This window comes from Nicotiana tabacum, chromosome 21 (assembly GCF_000715075.1).
Source record: "Nicotiana tabacum cultivar K326 chromosome 21, ASM71507v2, whole genome shotgun sequence".
In the NCBI taxonomy this organism is placed as follows: Eukaryota; Viridiplantae; Streptophyta; class Magnoliopsida; order Solanales; family Solanaceae; genus Nicotiana; species Nicotiana tabacum.
This window is the reverse complement of record NC_134100.1, coordinates 100,151,036-100,163,422: the sequence shown is the minus strand read 5'-3', so window position 1 is coordinate 100,163,422 and position 12,387 is coordinate 100,151,036. Positions and strand designations below refer to the sequence as shown.

General features: G+C 39.5%; 1 protein-coding gene across 1 annotated transcript; it reads right to left on the bottom strand.

The window, feature by feature from the left end:
* Window positions 1-420: 420 nt before the first annotated feature.
* On the bottom strand, window positions 421-1,194 carry LOC107788879 (uncharacterized). The gene has a single exon (XM_016610611.1). The coding sequence runs from the start codon at window positions 1,157-1,159 to the stop codon at window positions 656-658; it is 504 nt and encodes a 167-aa protein (XP_016466097.1). The 5' UTR covers window positions 1,160-1,194; the 3' UTR covers window positions 421-655.
* Window positions 1,195-12,387: the final 11,193 nt, after the last annotated feature.

Below are 12,387 nucleotides of genomic sequence, written 5' to 3'. Positions count from 1 at the left end.
AATTAGTACAGAAGAAGTAACAACTATGAAAATAGTTAAATGGACAACCCCACCGTCCCATCGCAATCGTTTTACTTTCTATCTTGCTTTAGGTAGGTGTCTGTCCTTTTGTTATATGGATAATAATATCACATTGACTTTGGCCATTGTCCATTCTATGGGCCATTTTTAGTTAATGAACATATATCCTCAAGTTCGGCTAAAATTTAATAATGAGATAAAACGGGGTTCAATAGTTATATGATCGATTACAAATAATTTTTTAATTATATGGTCCATTTGACATGAAATATATATATATGTTAAGAGGTAGAAGATGAATAATATTAACACTTTCCAAATTTATGAAACAATCGAGATAAATATAGCAACAACTCCATTTTGTTGTATAATATCATGACATGAAACATAGCACTATAATTTGATAACCAGTAAGCAAATCACTTCATTAATTTATTCTCATAAAAATACACACACATACATACAACAAACACCAATTACATATCAATCCCAAATAAATTGGGGTCGACTATATGAATACACACATACATAAAACAATAACAATACCAACTATGTCCCAGTCCCAAATAAGTTAGAGTCGGCTATATGAACACACACGTGTACATACACCCCCTTAATATTCCACAAAGTTACCTTAAGTTGTAGGAGGAGCAGCATCTTGGTTTTCACACTGATTTTTTATCATGGCAAATTCATACTGGTTACATTCCTCAGGACCAAATTCAGTATTAATGGATGTACAACAATCAGAGGAGAAGGTACAGCTATGGCGAACGCAAAATGTAGTCCTCTCAAGCATACACGCCTCAATAATTAAAGCACAATATTTCTTTTCCAGCACGTTCTGACTGTTGTCCATGCTTATGTCACTGACGCTTTTTTCACTAGGTGAAAAAGGCTTAGGTGGCAAAAACCGCGGCCAGGGAAATATTCTTATGAATGGAAACTTAGGAAAAAAAGATGAAGGAGGTGGTGGTGCTTGTGCAAATGGCCAATGCAACCATTTTATTTCTTCCTTGTGTGGGATTAATGCAATATTAGCATCAGACTTATGATCAATGGCTAATCCATTAGTGAAGTTTAAGGCAATAATGAGAAAGAAAATAAGGAAAGAAAATAAGTTTCTTACTTCAGACATGGCTTATAACATGAAAAAGTGAACACTTTTTAAGGTTTTCTTGATGATATATGTGATTGTTTAGCAAGGGTTTTATAGTGTTTAATTAGTTGATTAAGTTTGGTGTAGTGATCGTTTTTTTCAAAGTTTGTAATAACGTATACTTACTCATGTTTCAAGTTTTCAAGATTGCATGAGTAGAGTTTTTTGAATTGTGGTGTGTGATTGTTATTGAATATTGGAAGTACTACTCTTTAACTTAAGGCCTTACTGATCATGTGATTTGTTTTTGACTTAGTTTTCTGAGCTCTTTATGACTTCTTTAAATTACAAACAAACTTAAGACAATTAATCATCTAATGTGTTTTAATTTCTGCACTGACAATGTCTAGATTTTTGCATCTTTAGGTTAAGTTAACTTACAGCAAGATAACTTTTTACAATCGAGTTTAACTTAAATATACCAATGTATAATAGTTCGGTTGGTTGGTTACACGAAGCTTCACCTTATTAATAAGGTTTGATTCCCCACCTATTAATCTTCTCATCCATTGTTCCTCCCTTCCCTCTATTTATAATACTTCCTTTTATCCCATTTTATACGATATTTGATTGAGCACGAATCTGAGAAAGAATAACTTTTGAAATTTGTAGTCTAAAATAAGTTATAGATATTTGTTGCCTACAAATCATCTCTTTAATGGTCAAATTAGAAGTTTAAAGTTAAATTATTTCTAAATATAAAATTATATCTTTACTAGACAAACTAAAAAGAAAAAATACGTTGCGTAAATTGGGATAAATGGAATAATTTTCATATAAAAAAGTTATGCACTCGTGTAAAGAACTTCTACGCTATTAAGTCACCAACATCTTGTAGCATGTATGTAACCAGTCTTATTTTCAAGATTACAAATCTCACTTTTGATATTGTTTACCGGTAAAATGGCACAGTTGAATTTATACGTGGTTTATAGACAAGTGAATTAATTTGATCCAAAAATAACAGATGAATTAGACAGAAATATAAGATTTAGCCTTAAAATAAAAATAAATGGTAGATATTTTGGTTCCGGACGCAGAGCTACCGGGAGCAATATGAACAGTGCAAGTAAGCAAGAAAGTAAAGTATTATTTGATATTTTGATGAACTATAGTATGTGCTTGTCAGAAAATTCGCCCCCTTACAATGATGATAGAGTTCACCATTTATAGTTACACCTAGGGAACAAGGTCCTAGGATTAAGCTTCTTTTTAATGATAATTATAAGGGCCATTGAAGAATGTGTAACGGTATGCAGTGAATGCTATATTCTCTATAACGGATCATGCACTTAATGTTATAGAATATTATTCATTGAATGCTACCGGATGACGACATTTATTTTGTCTTTATGAGTGTAGCGACCCGACCGGTCGTTTTGAGCTCTAGCACGTCGTTCGGCGGTTTGAGGCTTTGAGTAGCTTCACTTTATGTATTATGACTTGTACGTGTGGTCAGAATGGAAATTCGAGAAATTCGGGATTTATTTGGAAATAAAATTCTAATTTCGGAAGCTTAAAGTTGGAAGAATTGACTAAGGTGTGACTTTTGAGTAAACAACCTCGGAATCGGGATTTGAAGGTACTACTAGGTTCATATGATGATTTCGGACTTGCGCATATGTTCGGGTTGTGTATCGGACCACCCGGGAGCATTTCAGCGCTTATTATGGAAGGTTGGTTATTTAAAAGTTTAAGAAATTCTTAAGTTTGACTTGAAGTGGATTTTAATGTTATCGATGTCCGTTTGGGATTCCGATCCTTGGAATAAGTTCTTATTGTGATTTATGACTTGCGCGCAAAGTTTGGCGTCATTCCAGAATGTTTTTTGATAAGAATCGGACGCGTTCGTCGAAGTAGGTTAGAAAGTTGAAAGGAAGGTTTTGGCTGTCTATTTGTAATTCTGATGTTGTTTGACGTGGTTTAAGGCTTCGACTAAGTTCGTACTGCACTTTGGGATGTATTGGTATGTTTGAACGAGGTCCCGAGGGCCTCGGGTGCGAATCGGATTGAAAACAGATCGATTTTGGACTTGGGAGAAAGGCTGAAGCAACTGGCATCTGGTGTAACCACACCTGCGAGGTTTTGGCTGCAGGTGCAGAGTCGCAGAAGCGGCACTGTGGCCGTAGAAGCGACCTTTGGACTAAGTTGGGATGGCCACAGATGCGAGTGCATTTCCGCATCTGCGGGGTATTCCGCAGAAGCAGAAAACGAGATGGGCAGCTGGGGTCGCAGAAGCGAAAGATCTTCGCACGTGCGGGGGCACAAAAGCGTGTGGTGGACCATAGAAGAGGTCGTCTGGGCAGATTGTTTCAAAATCAGGGTTTTGCTCATTTCCCTCATTTTCTCACATGGTTTGGGCGATTGTTGGGGAACTTTAAGAAGATATTTTCATCAGCTTTGTCAAGGAAAGTAATTCTCACATATTAAGAGTTAAATACATGATTTATATGTGGATTTAAGTGTCACGACCCAAACCGATGGGCCGCGACGGGCACCCGGTACCTTACTCAATCGAGTACCAACGCAACGTATCTTTCTTATTACAACATCATAGGTAAGTGGTCCAGAAGGGGCGTTATGAGATAACCATAGTAAATATGAGGGAATACCCGACATAAAACGACCCAACCTGATATAGAAACTCATACTTGTGACATACGGGCCTATAAGACCAATGTGATCCATTATATACTTAAAATATAGGCCGATAAGGACATACAAGTATCCGTATACATGACATCTGCCTACAAGCCTCTGAGAGTACATACTTATCATAAAGGTCGGGACAGAGCCCCGCCATACCAAACAATACACGTCTAAATCATACTGACTAAACAAGCAACTCCGGAGCAATCACGTTGAGAGTCATTTATGGCTTTAGTGAATTCCATATCTTTGTGAATTAGTCCTAATCTTGAATTTTGAGGAGTATTTTTTTTATAACATTCTTTAATCAAATGGGATGAGGTACTCATCTCTTTAAATGTTGCCTAATTGCCAAGTGATTTAAGAGTCACTTAATGGCTCATATGTGGCTGCCACGTTGGGCTATAAAGCCTTATCTAATAATTCCCCCATTTTCATAATTAACTTATTAATCCCTCACTAAATCAATAATTGATCAATTACTCACATAATTAAGAATTATCTCAAATTACTTAGAATACTACTCATTTATAACACACTTTATGTACCCTACTATCATGGTCATGTGGTACCTTGTATGGTACTAGTCCATAAATATCGGGTATTATAGCTTGGACCGTATTTTATTTCCAAATTGTCAAACTCTGACGAAACTCATTTTCTTCGATTCGCTTACCCTCTCATTCACGAATTTACTTGTCACTTATTTGAAATAGCATAATGCTTATAATCTCAAAATAATCTCATCCCCGAACTTACGTCGATTAACTTACGACGAAACTTTAACATACAATACTACAGGGTGTAACATCATCGTAATATAATACTGCGGAGCGTAACATTGACGTAATACTGCAGGGCGTAACATTAAGCATGAGAAATTGTAGAAATTGTGGGGTTTTTGGTAGAAAAACTAGAACTTTGTATTTTTGGATTTTAACCACGAAATTGGACGTGGAATTGATAATAATTATATATTTGAGTTTGTAAGGTTATGGATAATGTTTATCTTCGAAAATATTTGAAACTCGGGCACGTGGGCCCGAGGGTTGTTTCATCGACTTTTCGAGCAGAGTTGGGAGTTGTCTAAATTGATTAATTGTGGGTATTAGAGTATATTTTGATTAGTTTGCATGTTGTTTGAATAATTTTGGATTGACGGGCTTTGATTTGAGGTGTTAGAGAGGCCTTGGAGTCAGTTTTGGAACTTCAGAGCGAGGTAAGTCTACTGTCTAACTCTATGAGGGGAAAAACACCCCTAGATGATGTATTTGTTATGTGTTACTTATTACGGGAGCTACATACGCACAAGGTGATGAGAGTCCATGCGTAGCTAGATTCATGTTATGTCCGGGTAGACTTAGGCCCTCACCATGTTATAGCTGTACTACTTGAGTTGTCTCCTACCCATTAATTCCTTTATTTTACGTTGCGACTTGAGACTAGACTTGTGTAGAGTGATAGACTCGATATGGTAGAGATTCGACGGGATTCATGATTATCCGCGAAATGATTGTACTCCTCTTACGAAATTCTTCTACGTAGGTAAGCCTAACCATTTGCAGAATAACTGAATAATAATCTGAACTCCAATCTCAACACATGATATATAAATAGAAACTACAATTTAAATAATTACAACTCCCAAAATCCGGTAGAAATAAGTCACAAGCTTCTAAGAGAAAATAATAAGTATCTTTATACATAAAAGTCTAGAGATAATAAAGGGAAACAACATATTAAGGATAGAGGGGGACTCCGAGGTCTGTGAGCGCTGGCAGATATACCTTGAAGTCTCCTATGCATGGTCCAGCTCACTGATATCTGGGCTGGTAGGAAGAACCTGGATCTGCACAAAAAGATGTACAGAAGCGTAGCATGAGTACACAACAACAGTACCCAGTAAGTGCCAAGCCTAACCTCGGTAGAGTATTGACGAGGTCAAGTCAGGGCCCTACTGGTTTAAAAGGAAAGTAAGGCAGAAGATATAATAATATTTTTGAAATGACTGAGAATTTAAACAATAAGAAGTTTCAGAAAATATCATCACAGTAAATATACGTAAACAATAGGGCACTCCCGAGGTACCGCCTCGTAGTCCCAAATGTAAATATGCTCGACATGGGAGATCTCCCGAGGTAACGCCTTGTAGTCCCAAAGTAAATATGCAAGATAGGGGGATCTCCCGAGTAAGCACCTCGTGGTCCCAAAATAAATATGCAGTACAGGAGGATCTCACGAGGAACCGCCTCGTAGTCCCAAAGTAAATATTGTAAGGCCCTGTAAAATTTTACAAAGGAAAAATAATGTTTCATGGTACCGGACTAGGCTTACGTGTTTGAGGATTGCAGAAAAATAATGTTTCATGGTACCGAACAATGCACCGGAAAGTAAAGAAAAATATTTGGCAGAAAAATATGTTTCTGCGGTCCATTATGCGACCACAGAATCACTTTGCGGGCCAGTTTGGATGAAATTCTGCGGTCGACTCTGCGACCACATAACTATTTTGCGGTTCATTATGCGTCCGCAGAACAGGTCTGCGGGCTGCATGGTGACTGCAGTCACAGTCAGATATTTGCCAATATTGGACACCGATTATGCGACCGATATGCGGTCTGCATATCGATTATGCGATCGTATATGCGATCGCAAACCTTGTTCCGGAGCTCCATTTTTGGGTTTTTAAAACCCGACCCTACTTCGTTAAATACACACTTTGGGCCATTTTTGAGCTATAATTTGATATTTTAGAGTGAGAGGGAGTACCCTAGAGTGAGAAGGTGTTCTTCAATAATTGTTCTTCAACGCTTGCTCAAGTTTTGGAAGATTAAGAAGGGAAACTCACTAGGTCTTCATCCTAGAGGTAAGATTCTACACCCTAAACCTTAATTTCAAATTTTGTCTAGAAATGGGTAATTAGCAAGATAATTTTTGGCATAAGAGTTGTTTATTTTACATGCATGTGTTATCAAGGGGTGTAGGAAGATTGTTGAGCTAAAAATGGTAAATATTGAGTTGTGGGATGATGGAATCCTCCATAAAAGGACCATGAAACCTTATGCGCACCTAGTGTTTGATAAAATGCTCAAATGAGCTAAGACCATGATCATCCTCCTAATTTTGGTTCAATTTGTTATATTTCTAAAATAGATTGAAGTTGCTAAGAATTCCGGAATATTTTAGAGTTTAAGGAAGCTTAAGTGAGGTATGTTGGCTAAACTCTTCTTTAAGAATTGAAATTCCCATTATCCTTGTAAGTTCCAAGATGTTAATTACAAATCGAGTACTCCGATAAGTTTTGTGATAAAGATATATGTTCAAGTCGTATTTTAAATGCTCTTATCATATTGCATTATAAATTGAGGATGTGTTCCAAACTATGGATTATGTATCCACATGTTATAATTTCGAGTCGTGATTTATGTGAAAGTTATTATGCCAAGTTGTGTAGAGATTGGGAATGAGATATACCTCCACCCGCATATATTGGGATGAGGCGGCATGACCGCTTTGTGTATGATTTTGTTATTGTTGTTACACCTCCACCCACATATATTGGGTGAGGCGGCAGGGCCGCTTCGTGTATGATTTGGTATTGTTGTTGCACCATCACCCACATCTATATATTGGGGTGAGGCGGTATAGCCACTTTGTGTTGGTATTGGTATCGTTGATGCACTTCCACCCGCATACATTGGGGTGAGGCGGCATAGCCGCTTTATGTAGGTTCTTAGTACTGTGATTATACATCCGCCCGCATACATTGGGGTGAAGCGACAAGGCCGCTTGAGTAGAGTTGTGGTATTGTACTTACACCTCCACCTGCATTCATCGGGTGAGGCGGTGGGGCCAATTTGTGTGAATATGGTTATAGAGGTTCTCATCTTAAATCATATAAATGTTATTGATAGCTCTTAATAAGCTTGCTCTGGTTTAAACGGTTATCTATATTATTCTATTGTCGCCCTTATTCGTCCTATTCATATTGTGCTTCTAAATTATTAAATTGGTGATTGGTTTTCATACTAGTACTATTTGACGGTACTAACATCCCTTTTTCCGGGGGCGCTGCATCTTTAAATGGATGCAAGTGGTTTCACAGTAGGAGGTATTGACTAGTGATAGAAGCACACCTTCTTCCCAGTTGACTTGGTGATCCCCACTTCATCCTGGGGTCATGTATCTTTTGTTCTTTGTGTATTCTGTTTGAGGTATAGTCGGGGCCTTGTTGCCGGCATCATCATTATACTATTCTTTATCTATAGAGGCTCCATAGACATAGTATGGGTTTTGTATTGGTCCTGGGAAAAGTCAAATATGTTATGTTGCGGTTGTATTACATGTCCATTTGAGACTTTAAATATGATGAAACTATTGGTAATGAATTGGTATTGTAGACATGAACACCTTTTTGTCTAATTAATGAAAATATGTATTATCTCCATTCATGGATGAGTTTGGGTAGAAGGAAATTGCTCGGTCAGGTTCACTCGGTTGAGCGCCGGTCGCGCTCCTTGGTTTTGGGGCATGACAAATATGCAGTACAGGGGGATCTCCCGAGGAACCGCCTCGTAGTCCCAAAGTAAATATGCAACAGATAACCGAAGGAACAATGAATTTACAACAAGAAATCTTACAGTTAAAGATTTAATTCAAATCAAGGGAAGCATGTAATTCAACTAAGCATGTTGCACAAATTGCAAGTAAGAGTTAAGGTATGTAGACATGCGATACTAGGCTAATCATGATCAGTACATATGCTAAGGCAACTCAGTTAAGGAATTTGAAAGAAGACAACTCAACAAGAACCGAAATTTCCACAATTAGCCCATGTATGCACCCGTCACCTCGCGTACACGACGCTCACATATCACAAATTGTTACAACAGTAACAAATCCTAAGGGGATTTCCCCCACACAAGGTTAGACAAGTCACTTACCTCAAATCTCGCTCAATCAATCGATAAGGATGTCTTTCCCTCGATTTTCCGACTCTGAAAGCCCCAAATCTAGCCAAAAGCAATTACATATCATGAATATAACTACAAGAAACTAATTTAAATAATAAATCTACGACTTTATCAAGAATCGAAAAATCGCCTCAAAAGTCGACCTAGGCCCACGTCTCATAATCAGGTAAAAGTCACAAAATACAAACACCTATTCGATATCGAGTTCACCCATATCAAAATTACCAAAATCCGACACTAAGTCGCCACTCAGATCCCCAAATTAAACTCTCCAAATCCCTAGCCTCAAACTCCCAAATTCCACCTTAAACACACACAATCTAGGTGGAAAATCAATGGGGAAACAAGATTATTGATCAAAAATGAGTACAAGAGACTTACCTCAAGAAATCCCTTGCAAATGCTCTCAAAAATAGCCAAGACCCGAGCTCAAAATGTTTAAAATGAGCAAAAATCGCGAACCCTTGCATTTAAGTGTTCTGTCCAGTATTTCTGCTTATGAGAACACTTAATCGCATCTGCAGCGTCACAGAAGCGACAACTTATCTGCTTTTATAATTCCCTCGCTCATGCGGTCGCTCCTTCGCATCTGCGAAAATCCGCTTCTGTAGTCCTAAATCCGCTTCTGAGGGTGCGTATCTGCGCAAACTCGTCAGCTTCTGTGGACAGGCCTCCCAAACACTCGTCTGCTTCTGCGATCCCTCATCCACAGAAGAGACTCCGCTTCTGCGGCCTTCACATCGCATCTGTGACCACTGGCCACTTCCCCCATCTCTGCATTTGCGCCCACTTGCTCACTTCTGCGGGCTCGCACCTGCCGTCAATCTTGCGCAGGTGCGATTACACCAAAGTTGGTGCCTTCAGCCATTCTCACAAGTCTAAATTTGATCTGTTAACCATCCAAGCCCCCCGGGACCTTAACCAAACATACTAACAAGTCTTAAAATATCATACGTACTTAGTCGAACCCTTAAATCACATCAAACAATGCTAAAAATATAAATCACGCGTCGATCCAAGGCTAATGAACTTTAAACTTCAAACTTCTACATCCGACGCCGAAACCTATCAAATCAAGTCCGATTGATCTCAAATTTTGTACATAAGCCATAATTGACATTACGGACCTACTCCAACTTCCGGAATCGTAACCTAACCCCGATATCAAAAAGTCCATTCCCTGTCAAACTTTTCCAAAATTAATCAAATTTCCAACTTTCACCAATTGACTCTAAAATGACCTATGGACTTCCAATTCAACATCCGAACACACTTCTAACACCAAAGTCACCCTACAGATCTATATGAACCATCAAAACTCTATTCCGAAATCGTCTTCACACAATTCAAACCATAGTCGATTCCTATAACTTAAACTTCTATTTTAGGGACTATGTGTCCCATTTCACTCTGAAACCAAAAACTAAACTTCCCGGCAAGCCACAAAACCCAAAAATGAAATAGAGGTATCAATATATAGGGTTCAGGGATAATACTTTCAAAACTATCGGCCGGGTCGTTACATCCTCCCCCTCTTAAAACAAACGTTCGTCCTCGAACGAGTATAGAGACATACATGAAGGAGTGAAAAGATGAGGATAACTGTTGCGCATATCATGCTCGGTCTACTAAGTTGCCTCCTTGACCGGATGACCCCTCCACTAAACCTTCACAGACGCGATGTTCTTTGACCTTAACCTTCGAACATGCCTGTCCAAAATGGCCACCGGCTCCTCAACATAGGATAAATCCTTGCCCATGGACTGAGCTGAAGTCTAACACAAGAGACGGATCGCCGTGATACTTTTGGAGCATGGAAACATGGAATACTGGATGAACAACAGAGAGACTAAGTGGCAGTGCAAGTCTATAAGCTACCTCTCCAAGCCTCTCAAGAATCTCAAAAAGCCCGATATACCTAGGGCTCAACTTTCCCTTCTTCATGGGCGAAACCCGGAGCAAGTCCCGCTCCCCAACCATGAATGCAACGCCGCGAACCTTACGATCCGCATAACTCTTATGTCTGGACTGGGCTGTACAAAGTCGATCCTGAATCAATTTAAATTTTCTAATCATCTTGAACTAAGTCTATACAAAATAGCCTAGCCTCACCCGGCTCGAACTAGCCCACTAGAGACCGGCACCGTCTACCATACAAATCCTCATACGGGTTCATCTGAATGTTCTCGTAATAACTGTTGTTGTAGGCAAACTTTGCAAGTGGCAAGAATTGATCCCAAGCACCCCCAAAATCAATCACATACGCACGAAGCATATCTTCCAATATCTGAATAGTGCGCTCGGACTGTTCGTCTGTCTGAGGGTGAAATGATGTATTCAGCTCCACCCGAGTACCCAACTCACGTTGTACGGCTCTCCAAAATCGTGATGTAAACTGCGTACCCTGGCCCGAGATGATAGATATCGGTATGCCATGAAGCCTAACAATCTCGCGAATGTAAACCTAAGCCAGCTGCTCTAAAGAATAAGTAGTAACCACTAGAATGAAATGAGCTGACTTGCTCAATCTGTCCACAATCACCCAAACTGCATCGAACTTTCTCTGAGTTTGTGGGAGCCCAACAACAAAATCCATAGTGATCCGCTCCCATTTTCACTCTGGAATATCTAACTTCTGAAGAAATCCACCTGGTCGTTGATGCTCATATTTCACTTGCTGACAATTTAGGCAACGAGCTACATATTCCACTGTCTTTCTTCATCTACCTCCACCAATAGAGCTGCCTCAAATCCTCATACATCTTTGTGGCACCTGGGTGAATGGAATACCGCGAACTGTGAGCCTTCTGGAGAATCAACTCACGCAAACCATCTACATTAGGCACACATAGCATGCCACGCACCCGTAATACACCATCATCACCAATAGTGACTTCCTTGGCATCACCATGTTGAACCGTGTCCTTAAGGACAAGCAGATGGGGGTCATCATACTGACGCTCCCTGATACGATCATAAAGAGAAGACTGAGAAACCACACAAGCCAGAACTATGCTCGGCTCGAAAATATCCAATCTGATAAACTGGTTGGCCATGGCCTGAACATCCAAGGCTAAAGGCCTCTCTGCCACTAGTAGGTATGCTAAACTGCCCAAACTCTCCACCTTGCGATCAAGGCATCGGCCACCACATTGGCCTTCCCGGGATGATAGAGAATGGTGATGTCATAATCCTTAAGCAACTCTAATCATCTCAGTTGCCGCAAGTTAATATCCTTCTATTTAAACATATGTTGTAGACTCCGGTGATTGGTGAAAACCTCACAAGGAACACCATAAAATTAGTGCTGCTAGATCTGTAAGGCATGAACAATAACTGCTAACTCAAGGTCATGGACATGATAGTTTTTCTCACGCACCTTTAACTGCCTAGACGCGTAGGCAATCACCCTACCGTCATGCATCAACACCGCGTCGAGATCAATGCACGACGCATCATAATATACCATATAGGACCCCGATCCAGTAGGCAACACTAACACTGGGGTTGTAGTCTAAGCAATCTTGAGCTTTTGAAAGCTCTCCTCACAATCCTTGGTCCACCTGAACGGAGCACCCTTCTGGG